Here is an 18,113-nt window from a genome sequence, read left to right as displayed (position 1 = left end):
TCAGATAATGTGGGTGACGTCCCAAGGTTGTGTGCACGTTGAGTTACCCAGTTCGCAGTGTCTCCATCTCTGCTTCCCTCTTTACTAAAATTCAGACTCTGGGCCCCTACCCTCCATCTCCTTCAGTGCTCTCAGAGCATGTGCGTGGACAAACGTGTGTGCGCACACACACACACACACACACCATGACCTCTCTCCGCCCAGCTCTCCTGCCTAGGATGAGGACTATCTAAGTCTCTTGATATTCCATTTGGGGACATGAGAGCTCACACTCTCCAGCTCATGCCCAGACATCTCGGAGCTGCATGAGGATCGCTGGGGCATCGGAGTCACTGTGGAGTTTGACAGATTTGGGTTCAAGTCCCAGCTCTACTACTTCCTAGCTGGGTGGCTGTAACTCTGTAAAACCCAGTTTACTCATCTGTAAACTAAGTACAACAGAAGTAACCACCTCATTGGGCTGCTGAGCACGTTAATTGAGAGAGGGCACGTAAAGTGTTTAGCCAAGTGCTTGATACATAATAGGTGTTGAGTCCGGGAGCTCTCACTGGCATAGTTTGCTAAACATTCTGGAGTCAGCCTGCAGGAGACATGACCATGGCCATGACATGACCATTGTGCAGAGCACTGGAGCATCCTTGACAAAATGTTGCTCTCCCCTCAACCGCCCCCCATTACAATTCTCACCCTTCATTCATTCCTATCAACTCTTCTCACTGGGGACTTGAATATTGTCTTCTGCATCAGCTAAATCTTTCACAAGATGGTACCCACTGAGGCAACTTTCTTCACTGGAGATGAACGTTCAACGTGTCTTTTACCAAGTTCATTTTCCCCTGCTGCTCTAACGTTGTAGCTTTCTGCATTCTCATGCCTTTTGGCGAAATGTGGATTTTGAAAATATGTACATAAAAAAGCAAGTCCTTTTCCAGGTTTTGCTCTCAAGCCCAGTTAAGTCTAGTCTGGCTCGCTCTGATTAAAAGTTAATTTTCATTTAGTCTGTGACATGTATGATTTCTCTAAACTAATTTTCTCTTTTCCTGGGTTGTTCTTCTAAAACATTCCCCTTCAAGCCCATTTGAGTGACAAAGAAATCCTTTTCCTGGGAGCCACTTTGGCCTCAAGGCTAGCTTCCTCCAAATCCTTTGTGTTGCTCTGAGATATAATTTTCAGCTTTTGTATTTTATTATTCAAAACTGGAACTCCCACGGAGACCAGTCAGGAGGTCAGCAATGGCTGTGCTCCTCTCTTGCAAAGACCCCAGAGTAGGCAAACAAGTGGGAGGCTGTGGACCAGGCAAGGCCGTTCTTGGTTTAGTTATTATCGTTATTAAAACCACCTAGGGCTTTTGTGTCAGCTGGAGGTCACTTCTCAACACTTTTCCCCAGTCCTTCAGTTTTTTTTTTTAAATATAAATTTACTTATTTTATTTATTTATTTATGGCTGCATTGGGTCTTTGTTGCTGCGCGCGGGCTTCCTCTAGTTGCAGTGTGCGGGCTTCTCATTGCGGTGGCTTCTCTTGTTGCGGAGCACGGGCTCTAGGCGTGCGGGCTTCAGTAGTTGCGGCATGGGGGCTCGGTAGTTGTGGCTCGCGGGCTCTGGAGTGCAGGCTCAGTAGTTGTGGTGCACGGGCTTAGTTGCTCCGTGGCATGTGGGATCTTCCCGGACCAGGGCTCGAACCCGTGTCCCCTGCATTGGCAGGAGGATTCTTAACCACTGCGCCACCAGGGAAGTCCCAGTCCTTCAGTTCTTTTTTTTAAGTTTTCAAATGTACTTTATTTCTACAATCACGCCATATGTTAATGGGTACATAATGCTTTTTACTTGGCATCAATTATGAGTTGATTTTGAAACAATTCAGTATTAAACCAGCTGGGATGATTACTGTTCTCTCCATTCCTTTGGGGTGACTTTGCAAACAGGGGACAGGTTCCATTCTATTCCAATTTGTGTTGCTGTATATGCCCATACAGCAACACGGAAAGTGGCTCCACTGGCTAATACAGCATTACCATATTTGTCATGGAAATCAGGTGCCCGCTTCGGGTGGTTCTGCCTTGCCATTGTTTGCTGAATGCTTCGAACTCCGAGACGACTTAGTGCGTTTTTGGCCAAGGGAAGCATCGTGAAGCTAAAGACAGAACGGCGGCAACTCCAGTCCTTCAGTTTTGACTTCACCTTCCAAGTCGGTAGAAGCCCGGAAGGCTTATTTTCAAGTTTCTTTCTTACCCACTGCTCTAAGAAAGTTTGCTCCTTATGAAAGTCCTTCTTTTGCTTTTCAGACTCAGCCACTAGCAGGAGGGCCATCTTCGGTAGTGCATTTTTGCCCACACAAAGTGGGGTCCCTCCTCAGCTCTTGTAGTAGCTGGCGTAGCTTAGATCACAGCAAGTGCCTGCTGGAACGGGCCTTCAGCGTCATCTAATGCAGGCCCTCGGTTTATCAAGGTCAGCAGCTAAATCCCAGAGACGTCAAGAGACTAGCCCAGGGTCACACAGTGAGCTGGCGGCAGAACTGAGACTCAAACATTGTTTTCTTGGGCTCCGGCTTGGTGCTCTTTTTACTTGGCCACGGTGAACGGGTGTTGGTGGCCCAGCTCTGGCTCATACAGATCGAACACAGAACTGACTGTGTTTTGCAGTCTGACCACTGTGATTCTCTTAGCTGAACAAGTCGAAACTGCTCTGGCCAGATCGACCATTAACTTTTGAAGTGAACGGAGTTGAAAATTAGTGTCAATAATTGACAGTGGGGCTGGCCCTGTAAGTTCTGCACATACTTATAACTCTTGACTCTACTCCACCTCGGCTCCCCAAGCATCTCCTCCACTGGCCTGTTATGCATGTTTCATCGTGTCTTATGGTGGGGATCATTCATTGGGGTAAAGCACTGCCCTCTTTTTTAAAAAAATTTTATTATTTATTTTAACATCTTTATTGGAGTATAATTGCTTTATAATGGTGTATTAGTTTCTGATTTATAACAAAGTGAGTCATCTATACATATACATATATCCCCATATCTCCTCCCTCTTGCGTCTCCCTGCCACCCTCCCTATCCCACCCCCCTCTAGGTGGTCACAAAGCACGGAGCTGATCTCCCTGTGCTATGCGGCTGCTTCCCACTAGCTAGCTATTTGACATTTGGTAGAAGCACTGCCCTCTTCCTCCTCTTTTGTAGATGTCTCCTGCCAGGGGTCACGTGGACATGTCCCACTCCTCTGCGCGATTAAACGGATCAGAGGCTTTCCTCCTCCAGGGGACACCAGCCAGGAGAGCACTGGAGAGGTGTGGAGGGAGGGTGAGAAAAGACAGCAGGTAAAGAAGACGGGTGGGGGCAAAGCCAGCCACCTGTCATTAAATGTGTGTATGTTACTGTTGTGGGAAATGCAGCCGAGAGCTCAAACCAAAGATAGAGTCAAAAGGGAAGAAGAAGGAACATTTACTCAAGTCTACTCCTTCTAGGAACTAGACTGAGTGCTCCCCAGAGATTATTTTTGTTAACTCATACAACAACCCAGGGAGGTTGTTATAGCCCCATTCTCATGGATAAGAAAACTGAGGCTCTGAGGGAGCTCAGAGAACCCTGATGAAACCCCAGGGTGATGAGCTCTCCAAGCCTGTGCTCTCTCCTTTTTAAAGTAAGTTCATTTCAGATTGGCTTCCTCTTTACTATACGCCTAAGCCAGCTTTTGGAAGGTACCTGGTCAGGCTATTTTCTAAGATTGGAGACTGAGGCTCAAAGAAGTGATGTGACTGTCACTGGAGCAGAGTCTGACCTGCTGCCTATGGTGGTTGCCAGGCCTTGGGACACCATGGCTTTCAAGGCCCTGCCTGAACTGACTCTTCCATTGGCTGTCAGTGACAAGTGGTGGTGTCACCGTCAGGGAAATGGTGGGGAGCCCCCATCGGGAGAAGGGCAGCCACGGGTCTGCATGTTCAGAGTCGACCATGAACCCTGGTCCAGTGCTTCTTTCTCTTGCCTTTGCACCACACGTTCATTCAGCACACACTTCACCCCGGCATATCCTCCTCTTTTAATTCCTTCAGCCCCATGGCTTTTTTTTTTTTTTTAAAGCTAAACAAATAAAAGTCAATGCTTCGTGGGGGAAAAGTAGACAACGGTTGAGAGTGCCGTCTATAACACACTCAACCTGTTTAGAATATTAAAGCTAGAATTTCAGAGCAGCGCTTTCCGTGAAGCACTGCTGCTCATTCAGTTTGGAGAGACGCATAAAACCAGCAACGAAGTGACTCAATACTTTGCATGCCTTCAATCTTTGTGACAAAAATCACCTATAATTGAGAGTATGAGCGTTTTTTTTGTTTTAAATTAGCGACAGCTGGAAAGACAGCATTGAGGCGAATGCTCAGGATAAGGGGAAAGCATGTTCTTTTTTAGTGTTTTATGCTCTGTATAAAGAATGGCAGCACTTTCTTTGACATTGAGTTTTCACTGTTTCTGTTTCAGTTTGAACAGGGGACCCTGCTGTTACCCATGCCACACAGGCTCAGAACAAGTCCAGCTGCTGATGGCCTGGTGCCCCCCCCCCACCCCCGCCATGTGAGTGTCACAGAAAGCGGGGAGGGCCATGCTCTCCCCTGCAACAAGGCGCTGAGGGTTTGGCAGCACTTTGGCCCTGAGAAAGACAAGAAAAGCGTGTGACTTACCATGTGAGAGCAGGAAGGTGCCCTTCAAGGCACAACACCGACTTTGCCTTCTTACAAATAGGGAAGCTGAGCCCAAGAGCGAACAAGTATCTTCCTCGGGGTCAATACGGGGTCTCATTCACAGCAGTCAATGCAAGAACCCAGGTCGCTGGACTGCCAGGCCAGCGCTTTCTCAGCCATCTCCTGCTCTCCTCTCAGACTCCAGCAAAACCAAATGCATATTTGGGAGCGCACTGCTTAGTATGCAAGCCAGCCTGACCTTTATACTCCCAGAATCGGCAACCTTTTGTGGAAACCATGGAAGGACAAGGTTCTGGAAAAATAATGCAAAGCACACCACACTGTGGAGACAACCAGAAGCCCTGATCAGACTGCAGAGTCCTTGTCACCTTCCAAGTCCTGAATCCCAAGTATATACACACACGCAGCAACTCAGGCTGCCCTAAGAAAGAAGGAGGTGCAAAACCACAGACCTGACAATTCAGCCAGTTTGCTTCCTCTTCTGCCCCCCTCCCCAATCTCCAAAATAGGGCTGATTTCTAGAGTATCAGGATCTTTGTTATTCGGTTCCTGAGAGGAACCGGTTCCTGGGAGGTGGGCCCAGCCCAGCGCTGCAAGAGGTCTTGGAACGTCCTGCCAAGGTCCAGGCCTGGCCTCAGGAGAACGCGGCGCTTTGGGACACACACAGGAAGAGTTCCCTCTTCTTAGCAGGGAGCCCCCTCACCCCAGGAAGGGTCCTCTGAGACTTGTGGGCTCCCCTACTGCCCCCCAAAGTTTCTTCCCACTTTTAGGAACCCTGATATATGAAATCCACCATGAGAGATTCACTTCTTTCTTTTTCTTATAGCACGAGGGTGGAGGAAAGGCTTGTAAATGCAAATATCCTCCAGTGAGCTGGTGTATGTATTCACACTAGATTGTTAGTGACATATCTGATCTCAGAAACCAGACTTTACAGCCCCTTCCTGTTCCTTCTTTGCACAGAGCAAAACCACCAACCTTACTGCCCCTGGCTCTGGGAGTCGGACTGTATGTGAATGTGTTCCTCTTCGTGACCTAAATGAGTAAGTCCTGATTGTTCTCTGTCCTGGTTACCACTCTCCCACCCCCACCCAAGGCACTTTCCCATGTTCCAGTCCCACCCATCTCTCTTAGAGCAGAAACTCCGGAGTTAGTTGCTGGGGGCATGAACGTGTGACCCACTGTTCCAGCAGTGTTTCTCTGGGGATCCACTGAATGTCATCATGATGGTGTAATGGTTGGGGGTGGTGGCGGTGGTCCTCAGATGGCACCGTGAGGAGAGCCACATACTGGAGAGAACAAAGAGGTTGAATGGGTGGCCGGGGAGAAGGGAGGGACAGCCGGAAGGCTGAGCTCCTGAGGGACCCTCGTGGCTCCCCTGTCACCTGCCCTCGCAGACATGTCCTACAAGCCTGGGGGCATCAGGGGAGCTCTCGGGGAAGCCAGGAGGTCTACCTTGTAAGTTGCGGCATCTGGCTCCTTAGTATAAGTTCATCAGAGCATTCCCCCCAGGATGCACCGCCGGACAGGTAAAATGCCTGAAATGCAGGATTCTCAAGAATCCCTCATGCCTGCAGCCAGACAAAGGGTCTCTCACTGTCCCCGGTAGGTTGGGGGCCACATGGAAGTTCAGCCAGGACTGGGGACACCTGGGGTGGGGGGGAGGTAAGGGCAGGGGGCACAGCTGTGAAATCGCCTGAGAAGAGCCCCTGCCTTCACTGGCCCGTGACTCGGTCAGCACCTCCGAGCTTAGAGCAGCAGGTAAACACTGCCTCATATTTGGACTTGCCCAAAGGCCATCCTCACAGTGACCCAGATGGTCAAAAAGGAGGAATTAGTCCTATTTTACAGAAGAGGAACCTGAGGCTCAGGAGGGGCAGGTCATTATCACAGGGCTGCCCAGCAAGGAAATGACAGAAACTCAGGATCCCCAGACCAGCGCTTGCTGCTTCACTACGCGGAGAGAATAGAAGAGGGATGGAGCAGGGTTCAGTGAGGGGCCCAAATGTTCTGAGGGAGATCGTGGGAGAGCCTGTCTCTGGAGGGACTCATCTCACCGGCTGCTCTGAGACACTGCCGCCACCCCGTGCTCCTTCTGCAGCGGTGGGACTAGACAGCGGTGGGCACTCATTCACGGAAATACCAGTTCCCGGCATGCAGCAAGCTCCACCCGAACAGTCGGATGGGGACGGTCTTGCGTTCTGAGTCCTGGGGACCTTGTCCTAAAGGGACATTCCTTCTTCTCTTGCTAATCCTTACATTGCTGGTCCTGCATCCGAAAAGAGCCTTTTGGACGCTTGGCTTGAGGATGGTCTGCACCTATTTATTAGAAAAGGTGCTGTTAGGAAATGGATGGCTTCCTGGGTTCAAACGCTGAGGTTCTGCTGTGTGACCTTGGGCACGTCCCTTTCCCTCTCTGGGCCTCAGTTTCCTCATTTGTCACATCACCTTGGATTAGATGGCCCCCCTCTGATGTAGTATTTAGTCATGTACGTTCCTTTTACTACACCTTATATGAGTGAAGCCTTCCTGTAGGCACGGGGCTTGATGCTGAGGATTGAGCAAGAAGAGGGGAGTAAGGGCCAGTCCCTGCTCTAAAAAGGCTCAAATTCCCATTCTGAAACGTTTTTTGGTCATGCTTTTCCTTCATGCTGACTTACCTTTTCAGAAAATGCCCCCGTTTCCGTTGGAGAATGGAAATTGGCAAGGAGAGAGGGAAAAGGCCCAATGTGCGCCTTTGCTATTTTAGGGGAGGTTGAAATTACAGGCCGAAGTGTACTGATGTGCTCACTGGAGTGACCTCCGTCCCCCAAGACAGGAGAAAACCCAGGTCCTCTGCTTGTTAAGTGGTTCGAGCTCTTAGGCGTGAGGCATTATTACATAAATTCAAGCTCGCTCCAGATCCTAAGTACCCTGAGTTGCCTGAAGGGGGTAATGGCACTGCCTGCGTGTGCAGCCCGGGCGCTCGGGCCGCCGTTGCAACCGGAGCGAGAAGCGCCCGCCCGCACCACCTGTCCCCGCCGGCATTCCAGAGTAGAGGCCGAATTGGCAGCAAGCCGGCCCGGATCAGTCGCCGCCTCAGTCCGCGCGGGCCCTCCTAGGGGTGTGTCTCGCGGATTCAACTCCCAGCCGCTCCTGGACGAGCCCCTAAAGGCTTCTTCCTCTCTGGCGGGAGCCGCGCGCGCCCCTCTCTTCGCGCTGCTGGCCCGAGGCCGCCGCAGGCGGATGCACGACCTCAGGAGACGCTGGGACCTGGGCTCCCTCTGCCGGGCCCTGCTCACCCGGGGCCTGGCCGCCCTGGGCCACTCGCTGAAGCACGTGCTCGGCGCGATCTTCTCCAAGATTTTCGGTCCCTTGGCCAGGTACGTTTTAGGCGAAAGCGGGACTCGCGCTCCCGGGCCAGGGCGCGCGAGAGCCGTGCGGGAAGGGAAGGCAGCCTCGAGGGGAGAGAAAGGCGCAAAGTTCCGGCTGGCCCGCGGCGGCCGGGCTCCGGGGCTCCGGAGGGGCGCGGCGCGCGTTTGGCTACGCTGCGGCTCCCTCCCCGCGCTTCCGCGGGCACCCGTAGCGCAGCGTCTCCGCTAGCAAGTCGGGCTGCCGGCGGACCCCCTTCCCCCAGGGTAACTCCGAACGCCTGGCTCCGAGCTCCCTTGAGGCGTCCCCCAAGGTGGGCAACCCGATGCGGGCAAGAGCAGGGCTTCGGGGCGCACGGGGAAGGAGCCCGAGAGTCGGGCAGGCGAGGAGGCGGCGGCGTGCGCGCCAAGGGGACTGGGGGGGCAGAAGCGCCCGGGAGAGTCCGGCGGGCGAAGCAGGATGGGGATGGGAGTCACGGAGCCACCGAGAGTGGAACAAGACGCGCGGGGGCTCGGACCCGTGGTATGAGTTGAGGAGTGGGGCAACCGGGTCAGGCGGGGTCCCACGGGTACGAAACCCCGCGAAGCGGCTCCGGAGAGCTCTGGCGCTGGGAGAGGGCAGGCGGCCAGCGGGAAGGAGTCGGGGGGAGGGGGGTGTGTGCGGCAGAAGCCGCAGCGCTGAGCCTGCCGGGAAGGAAGGAAGCGGGGAAGGGCGCCGCCGCCGCCGCCGCCGCGGTGGAGTACTCGGTGCCGAGGGGAGGGGGAAAGGGGCGCAACGGCGGCGCCAGGGGGAGGGGGGCGGTACGGGCGCACGGCGAGCGCGGGCTGAGCTGCGGGATTGACGTAAGGAGCTTGGGTTTCCCCCAGCGTCGGGAACATGGATGAGAAATCCAACAAGCTGCTGCTGGCTTTGGTGATGCTCTTCCTATTTGCCGTGATCGTCCTCCAATACGTGTGCCCCGGCACAGAATGCCAGCTCCTCCGCCTGCAGGCGTTCAGCTCCCCGATGCCGGACCCGTACCGCTCGGAGGATGAGAGCTCCGCCAGGTTCGTGCCCCGTTACAATTTCAGCCGCGGCGACCTCCTGCGCAAGGTAGACTTCGACATCAAGGGCGATGACCTGATCGTGTTCCTGCACATCCAGAAGACTGGAGGCACCACTTTCGGCCGCCACCTGGTGCGCAATATCCAGCTGGAGCAACCGTGCGAATGCCGCGTGGGTCAGAAGAAATGCACTTGCCACCGGCCGGGTAAGCGGGAGACCTGGCTCTTCTCCAGGTTCTCCACGGGTTGGAGCTGCGGACTGCACGCCGACTGGACCGAGCTCACCAGCTGCGTGCCCGCCGTGGTGGACGGCAAGCGCGACGCCAGGCTGAGACCGTCCAGGTGAGTGCGCGCCCGCGGCGGAGCGGGGCCCTGGGGCGCGGGAGCGGACCCGGGCCGGGGCGGGCGGAGGGCCGGGAGGCGCGGCCAGCCGCTGCCGGCGACCCAGGGAGCACCTCGGCGCCCCTGCGGTGGCGCCCCGGCGCGCGCGCTCGTGGCGCTGTGGCGGCTGCAGGAAGCTCGTCCGTTCCGACCTGGGACGGCTCCTCTGTCGGCCCGCGGGTTGGCCTGCTTGGCGGCTGGGAGTGCGCGCGGGGGAAGCGGCCGGGAGGCCCGGGACGAGCGCCCCCCGGCCGCCGCCGGGACAGGGCACAGCACGCAGACTCCGCACTGGAGGGCCCGGAAGAACTGCGCTCTGAGTGCCGCGTCCCTGAGCCCCTCCAGCCTTTCGCTCCTTTTCTCCGCACCCAGGTTCCCAAGCCTCCTCTCGCTCTCTCTTCTTTCCCGCTCCCGCATTTCCCCTCCCCCTGCCTTTCCCCTCGCTTCCTCTATTTGCCTTTTTCTCTTTCTCGTGCATGGGATCTTGTCAGCTCCTGGCCGCTCGCTCTTTCCTTTTCCCTCCGTTTTCCTCTTTCACTTTGTTTCTCGTTCTTTCTTTAACCCTTTTTGTTCTTTCTCTTCTTTCCTGACTTTTGTCGCCTCCCTCCTCCTTTCTCTCCACTGGCTCTGCTGTCCCTGGGCGAATGAATGTCCCTCTGCGGCTGTTTGCGGACACCCAGAGAGAGCTCGTGGTACCCAGCTTGCGCCCCGCACTACTGGCTGCACGCCGGGCATCAGCGGCGCTTTACGAGTGCGAGGGGCACCCCGCGGGTCGAAGGGCAGGTGGAACGCTGCCCCGGATCCCATGTGGGGCTCAGTCTTGAGAAACCTCTCCTGATTTACAAAGTCTGAGCCCCAGAGCAGGGCGCCGCCAGCCAACTTGATGGGAACCCAGGGCTGAATCGGAAAGAGCTGTTTTGTGAAAAGCCACTTGCTTTTGAAGCTAGGGCATTTTCCTCCAGCCAGCTGCAATGCCCAGTTGCTGGAGGTCATGGAGTGCCATAAAGGGGGTAGTAGGAAGGACTCTTTGGGGTGCAGTTGCCCCAGTCAGGGCTCCCATTCTGCGACTCTCCCTAAAACAGATGTGGGCTGCGGCAGGCAGTCCGGGGAATGGACAAGGTGAGTCTCGTTGACATGGCCATGCTCTCTGTCTCCCCAGCGAGGTGACCACAAGGGTCCCGGAGGCTGCTTCCCTGGGCAGGCTCCCCACTCCCTCCTCTGCCTCCCCAACCCCTCATGGTGAGGGCTACGGCCATATTTTGTTGATGCCTCTTGGAATGCCAGAGCCAGGCAGTTTCTTCTGCCCAGCTCCAGACGAATGGAGCCCTCCGACTTCCTGGTCACCACTGAGATTTAGAGGAAACCTCACCCCCTACTCACCTTCCCTTCCCTCAGTTTACAGTGTCCTTTTTGAATGCTGGAATTCTGGGAGAATCTGTTGAACTTTCATTTCCCTTCCAGCACTAACCGTTTTTTTTTTTTCCCCCAACCTAAGAGAACCTTGACCCTAGGAAGGTTGCTGCCTCAGTCTGTTGTGAGAATTGTGTAAGCCATTGTCACCACAAGACTCTAGTGTTTAAGACGTTCGTAAACAGTTTGGCAATATTGAAAGTAATCCCTCTTGCTGATAGAGCCTGTAGGTTTTGTGAGGGGTGGTGATGTAAAAAGCTCTTGAGGGCAAAAATTGAATTCCACAGCCATGGCTGTGGCACAGGAGTAAAAATGAAGTCTTGGCCACTATGGACTCCCCGGCCCTGTTTGTAATTCCTCAGGGCACATGTGCCTTTTAAAATCCTTTTGGACATGTAGGTCAGGGTGTGACAGGATCTGTAGACACACATTATTATTGTGGTCTTGATTGTGTATCTGGTCTTTTGGCAGATTACTTCAGAAATTTACCATAAGATAACCAGGACCCCTCAAGGGGAGGGTTCAGCCTCTTGGACGGCCCCCAATGGAAGCAAAATTATTTGAAATGAAATAAGATTTTCTTGATCATCAAAAGGGTGATACCACAGTGCCATCTAGTCTAGTAAAAGAAGAACCACTTCTTTAAAAAATTTATTTATTTTATTTATTTATTTTTGGCTGTGTTGGGTCTTCGTTGCGGTGCGCGGGCTTCTCATTGCGGTGGCTTCTCTTGTTGCGGAGCACGGGCTCTAGGTGCACGGGCTCAGTAGTTGTGGCACGTGGACTCAGTAGTTGTGGCACGCGGGCTTAGTAGTTGCAGCACGTGGGCTCAGTAGTTGTGGCTCACGGGCTTTAGAGCGCAGGCTAAGTAGCTGTGGTGCACGGGCTTAGTTGCTCCGCGGCATGTGGGATCTTCCCGGACCAGGGCTTGAACCCGTGTCCCCTGCATTGGCAGGTGGATTCTTAACCACTGCGCCACCAGGGAAGCCCAGAAGAAAAACCACTTTTTAAAAGAGTCAGAATTACTGGATCTTACAGTATTCACCAAAATGAAATAAAATTTGCTAGAGAAACACATGGCTATCCCAAGGGCGTTTCTTTTATTTCCTTAATTCCTACCCACCTCCAGAAATCTTCATCCTGAAGAGTAGTCATAGCCGGAGGGTTCCAGAATTTCCCAGGATGTTGACAAATCCCTGCTTACAGGAGCAGTTCTGTGAATTCTGATAATCTGTGTGAGAGAAGGTATGCACAAGTGTGTGACAGTGAGAGAGAGAGAGAGTGTGTGTGTGTGTGTTGAAAATTTAGACAGAGGCAGCTGCGCTGGTGGTGACGCGTGAGGCCTAGGAGCTGGTCTTGGGAGATGTGAAAGTCAGCCATGGGGAGTTCGTGTGTGGAGCAGGCTTCCATGCCAGCTGCTGGTGGTTCTGTGCGCCACTGAGCTGAGCGGAACAGCAGCTCAGTCTGTTTGGCCTGGGAGTCCTGACACCTGGGTCTTCGTTCCAGGCCAGCCATGAACCAGCTGTATGACCTTGGACCAGAGTCTGTCCCAGCCTTGTCTTGTGGAGAGTGCATTCCAGTTTTTGATGAGCTTTTCCATCCCTTATCTCTGGTATTTCTCTGTAAACTTGCACTATGTATAGGAGGAAGGCAGAATGGGCAAAAGTCTCCCCATTTGTCCCATGAGACAGAAGCCCAAGGGGATTGAAGGACTTTCTCAAGGTCATTGGGCTCTTTAGTGACACAGCAGGGACCTTACTCCAGCTCTGGCTGCTTCCACAGCCCTTGCTCTGTTGACTGTGACTCCATGAACAAGGTGTTTTAAAATTTATTTATTTATTTTGTGAAAGCACAGTGAGGTGTTTCATGGGAGTCATTACCACGAAATGAACACTCAGTGAATGTTAACTGGTATTATTATCGCCTACATCATCACCGTTTCCAGGCATTTTTACACATGTGTTTGAACGAGTGATTGGACCAGGGTTGCCGCAGCCATTGGGAGAAAAACAGGTTTCTACCTCCCTGAGGTTTTATGCTCACCAGGAGAAGGTCTCGTGGCTGGGTGGCAAAGGGGCCTCTCATTGCCTAGTCAGAAATCACTACAAAGCTGAGAAGGATGGGAGGACGCTGGGGGCTTGGTGACTAAACGTCAGGAAGAGGCCTCAGCGGCGACAAGGGCCACCTTTTGACTCACAGCCATCCATCCACATTGGTGGGGGGGGGCATGAGAGGCCACCGTGGCTGCAAGCCAAGACCTGAATCCTGCTCCCACTGCTACATTCGAGATGCTTCCCTGCCTCGGCGGATGGTGAAGTGCTCGAGTGATATATAACTGCTGAGTGGAAACGGCTGCCATCACGTTGCCTGGAGAGGACAAAGAGGGAGAGTGCTTGGCTGGCAGAAGGCACAAATTGTTTGTTAAGAATCGTATTTCTTTTCAAAAAACCTAGAAATTGCATTTCATGCATCTATTGTTTAGGGGCCAGAGAAAGGTCCTGCTCAATCTAGAATTACCAAGACTGTTTTTGAAAATGTGTCAAAACATGGTTGCTCACCAGCTCTTCAAACTCCCGAATTCTGCAGGCTTTTCTCAGGCCAAATTCCCTCCGTTTGTAGCCAGCCCTAGTGCATCACTGGGTCTGTGGGAGGAACTCAGAATTGGGCACCAAGAAACTGCACCAGCCTCATTCTTCTTCCCCAGGCACTGCGCTGGCTGGCACACTTGGGCGGTGGCTGGCGGCAGGGGAAGGTCAGGTTCCATGGCTACCCAAGTCAAAGAGTCTGATCGTCATAATCACGTTGCATCCTAGACGTTTAGTATCTCTACGTTTTGCAGCAGTCTTACGGAAGAGTAATTAATCGTCACCTAGAAACCACTAGGCTATCACTGACAGGAAAGGACCACAAGGCATTTACATGGAGCATAGCCTTTTCTCTTTCTTTCTTTTGTCTTCTTTGTGGTCACTCCTTTTTAATACTTGTGGTAAAGGCTTCCTTTTCTTTCCCTTTCTTGTTTAAAGGTGGCTCTTTTTTTTTTTTTGGGCCGTGTGCGGCTTGTGGGATCTTAGTTCCCTGACCAGGGATCGAACCCGGACCCCAGCAGTGAAAGCGCCAAGTCCTAACCACTGGACCGCCAGGGAATTCCCAAGGTGGCTCCATTCTGATAGAGCCATGTCTTAGCAAGAAGTCCGTAGTGCACAAGCCTGCTCATGGCTCACATGCCCACGCTCCACTCCTTCCCTCCTGCAGTGAAGCAGGACAACACGACAGACTTTGGTACAGGGCAAGGCAGCGAGTGAGTGGATTGATCCAGGCAGTGATGCCGTCCTTCTGGTCCCTCAGGCTGTAGGCCACTGGGTTCTCATAGGCGTAGCTTCACTTAGCTGGGGATGCTAAGAGGATACTAAGAGCTGTTATTACTCCCCTGCCACGTATTTCTCAGGAGAAGGCGAGAAATTCACCATGATAACATCTGTAGAACTTCAGCCGTAGAAGTTAGCGTCTTTGCCCAGATGGCAAACATGTTGTTGGCAACCCAACAAAGCTCGAAGTTCTCAAGGTGGTATAAAAAGCTATTCAGAATTTGATATTCTTAATAGCAATTTTAGATTAGTGCTGTTACGTGGCAATAAGAATGTTAGAGCTCGTCTTTTCTAGATATCTGTCGTCAACGTAAGTAGCATGAAATGACATTAAAGAATAGTCACCTCTTGCCTCTGTCATTCGTTAAACAAAATTCTGCAAAACTGCCCATTATATTCCAGGGAAGACGTGTCATCTTTGCTCTCACAGAGCTTACAGTAGAACAGAATAATTTGGTGTTTTAGATATTTAATAAAGATGGATTTTGTTTGAAAATGATTTGAATATCAATAATGTCTTTAAAATGTCATATCTTTACCAGAATATGTTTTAAAAATAGAGAAAAGTCCATCTGTTTATATAACAGTTTAGGTCTAATCAGCAAACTTTGTGGAGTAAGTATTATGACCTCTGCCCAGTGCTAGCAGTTGGGGGAGATTAGAGCCTAGACAAATCCAAAAAAGTCAAGGTCACCATCTTCAGCCTCAAGTTCATTAAGATTAGATGGTAAAGTGCAGAACTATGTCGTGTATAGATGGGGGGTGGGGGGCTGGGGAGGAACATGTGACTTGGGGCAAGTCCATCCCCCTCTGTAAAATGGGAGATTTAAAGGAGATGCTTTCTAAGGCCCTTTCCTTTCTAAAGTATGAGGAGCAGGCCAGAAAAAGGAGAGATCTGTTTGGAAAGGCTTCTAGGAATAGGTGGGTTGTATTTAGAAGAAAGGAGGCATTGTGGGTGGGCGTGGCATCCTCATGGCATCGTGAGGTCAAGTCACCTCACCTAGCCAGGGCTGGCCAGACCTGAGGAGGTTCATGCCTGGGGGAGGGTTAGGGAACCTCATTGTAGAGATCCTGGAATGGCAACAAGGAGGTTGAACCCCAGTGAGTATGAGAAGCTCTTGCATGGCAGGAATGTAAAAAACATAAAAGTAAATGAAGGCTGTAGTCCAGTTAAAGGTACCGCCCTGATTTCCAGTCTGGAGTTGAGGTGGTACCATTGACAAAACGGAGAGGTTGAGAAGGCGATCTGCTTGGGGCTGGGAGGATACCGAGAACTGTGACCGGACTAAGTTGCCTAGGCTTCTAGTGGCCAAGGCTTGTAAGGAAGTGAGGATGGGGCCTCTGGACAGGTTAGGACTTAGTTGTATATGTAGGAGTCTGTGAATCCAGTTAGTCTGAATTCACAATTGGCATTATTATTTAAGTGATAGCTGCAATTCACATGTGGAACTCTCAGCCAGGTAAAAGGCTGTTTGAAGAGAGGAAAAGATCGACAGTTATGATTACATAAAAATGAGAAGTGTTCATCTGTCCAAAAATAGCCAGGTAGATGTGGTCCCTGGCTTCATAGAGTGGGAAAGGTAGACATGAAACAAATAATTCATTACTTAAAATTGTGAGAAGCACCATGGGGGAAAAGCATAGGGTGATATGAGAATGGTATCTTAGGAGGCTACCATTATTTGTTAAGTTATTTGGAGTTATTCATAAGTGCAACAAATCGGAAAAATCTGCATCCACATATAGGAGAATGGTTCAAGAAATCTCAGTACATCCACTTGAGGGATTATTTCAAAACCATTTAAATGTCCTTTTTAGAGTATAGAAAATTGGTAGTGATTTAATGCTAAGGGAAAAAGAGATAGACAGTTATGGGCCCAGTATGACTACAATTATGTGAGAGAGGGGGTGAGGAAGGAGAGAGGCAAATCATCTTTCCACCCCTCTCAATCTAAGCATAAAAGGCAAAGAATGGAAGAAAAATACCGAGATAGCCATAGATCAATTAGTGACTTATTTTCTTTTCCTGTTTCTCTGAAGGATTTGAATTTCCTATATGAGTATGCATTACTTTCATAGTAAAAGTAAACATTAACAGTTTCAAAAATGATGCTTTATAATGGCTGTGATAAATTACACAGTCTGCTTCTTGGTTTCTAAAACTATGGCTGGTTATTTCATTAGCCTCTTGTATTCTGGGCGTCCTTAATGAGGAAAGCAGCCTCAGCTAAATAAACTCACAGATTGAAAGGCAGAGGTGATAAGTCAGGCATCAGCTGTTGATTTTTCTGATGATTGGCTCTTATCATATTCCAAGGAATCCATGAAACTCTTACACCAGTACAGTACAGAGGCATTCGAGTGGATTGCTATTGCTTGTGCTCTGTTTAAAAATTAAATGAAACTGGAAATTAATAATGGCACACAGTTGGAAATAAAAGGCTTAACTCTGCTCAGCCAGAGCCACCCAAGATAGCCTGGATTTTGAATCTTCGTGAGCCTCTTTTCAAATGAACTGACACCAGAGCTAATGGTCTGGCTGGAAGAGCAAAGTCTTGGGGTTGGAGAAGGGCTGTAGTTCTAAACGTCCACAACTGAGAGCTTAGATCAGTTAGTGCATGTGTTGCCCTCATCCAGGAGAGAAGGGGAGTGTATTCTGCCGGAGCAGCCTCCCCCCAGAGCAGTTTCACTTCATAATAGCATTGCCCCTGGTTAACTGTAAATTGACTAGAACACTTCATTCCTCAACTGCTCTGGGTATCTGAGGGGCCACTAAATACAGTGAGGTTCAGAATCTCATTGTTGAGACTCCATGGAGACTACATTCTAGGTACAAGTTATTTTGACGGCGTAAAGAATGTGCTTCACACTTGGAAAGCTAATACCAACGTTCTGCGCCAGATAAGATGAGATATTTATTTATTTTTTCCCCCTATATATTTAAAAAATTTATTTATTTATTTATTTGACTGCACCAGGTCTTAGTTGCGGCATGCGTGCGGGATCTAGTTCCCTGGTCAGTGATCGAACCCGAGCCCCCTGCATTGGGAGCGCAGAGTCTTAGCCACTGGACCACCGGAGAAGTCCCAAGATGAGATATTTAGTCACTGAGTTTACAGAAAAAAAGGATATGGATGGGAATGTTCCTTCTACCATTAAAGTGTAATGAAGAATCTAATTAATGGTATATGTCTTCTAATACAAAGTCATTATAAGCTTAGAGAAATATTTGTCTAAACTTTAGTAAAACATTTATTGGCAGAAGAGCTTTCCTAGCTTTGCTAGGTATTGGACTTCGCAGGTTATTCAGTTGGTCTTATTGCATCCCATTTGTTATTTCTGCCATTTTGCCTCTAAGAACAGTGTTGAAGACTTTGACACATTTCAGAGCATTACACTAAATAAATCTGTCTTGCACATTCCACTGTGCTTTTTCTGGAATATTATAAATATTCAAATACAGTCACACATGCAAATTCAAAATAAAATTCAATACATGCAAATTCGGCATAAATTCCATATTTATAACTTAGCAATAGTTTTGAACTTGTTATCTTATGATATAAATGTATCAAATATGAGCTCATGGGAATTACCAATAAATATATTTTTCTGATTAAACTGTGGGTTCTTTTTTAGTCACAATTTAAGCTTCAATTCTGGGATATATTATAAGAGAATAATTTGCACTTCATTTACTCTGAATTGTCAAGAATCATGTTCTTTCCCGATGTAAATGTCTGCAAAAAGGACTTCTTATTCACTGTGCTTGCTTTTTGAATTTTACCAGCAGGGATGCCCTAGTGAGCCTTAGAGAATTGGTCTTTTTCTTGTGAAGAGTATAGTTCTTTTTTTAAAATAAATTTATTTATTTAT

The 18,113-nt window shown here is 50.2% G+C and overlaps 1 protein-coding gene, 1 long non-coding RNA gene and 1 pseudogene across 7 annotated transcripts in view; 1 reads left to right on the top strand and 2 right to left on the bottom strand.

Moving 5' to 3' along the window:
- Nucleotides 1-18,113, bottom strand: part of LOC309652042 — a 496,156-nt gene that overhangs the window by 279,876 nt on the left and 198,167 nt on the right. The gene's annotated exons all lie outside the window — the stretch shown is intronic.
- On the bottom strand, nucleotides 1,263-2,165 carry LOC309652020 (cytochrome c oxidase subunit 7B, mitochondrial pseudogene; annotated as a pseudogene). The gene has a single exon. The product of its transcript is annotated as a cytochrome c oxidase subunit 7B, mitochondrial pseudogene (transcript).
- The window catches only part of HS6ST2 (heparan sulfate 6-O-sulfotransferase 2), a 283,140-nt gene continuing 271,782 nt past the window's right edge, over nucleotides 6,756-18,113 (top strand). For 4 of the 5 annotated variants that reach the window (XM_082445342.1, XM_082445340.1, XM_082445341.1 and 1 more), the window contains exons 1-2: nucleotides 6,756-8,052; nucleotides 8,908-9,426. In XM_082445342.1, the coding sequence (XP_082301468.1) occupies nucleotides 7,625-8,052; nucleotides 8,908-9,426 (947 nt within the window). In that variant the 5' untranslated portion in view covers nucleotides 6,756-7,624. Of the gene's footprint in view, nucleotides 8,053-8,335; nucleotides 8,355-8,907; nucleotides 9,427-18,113 lie in introns of those variants that run through there. The other variant, XM_082445343.1, reaches the window with a different exon arrangement.

The sequence above is a fragment of the Balaenoptera physalus genome (assembly GCF_965194825.1).
Source record: "Balaenoptera physalus genome assembly, chromosome: X".
NCBI lineage: Eukaryota > Metazoa > Chordata > Mammalia > Artiodactyla > Balaenopteridae > Balaenoptera > Balaenoptera physalus.
This window is presented reverse-complemented; position numbering and strand designations above follow the sequence as displayed.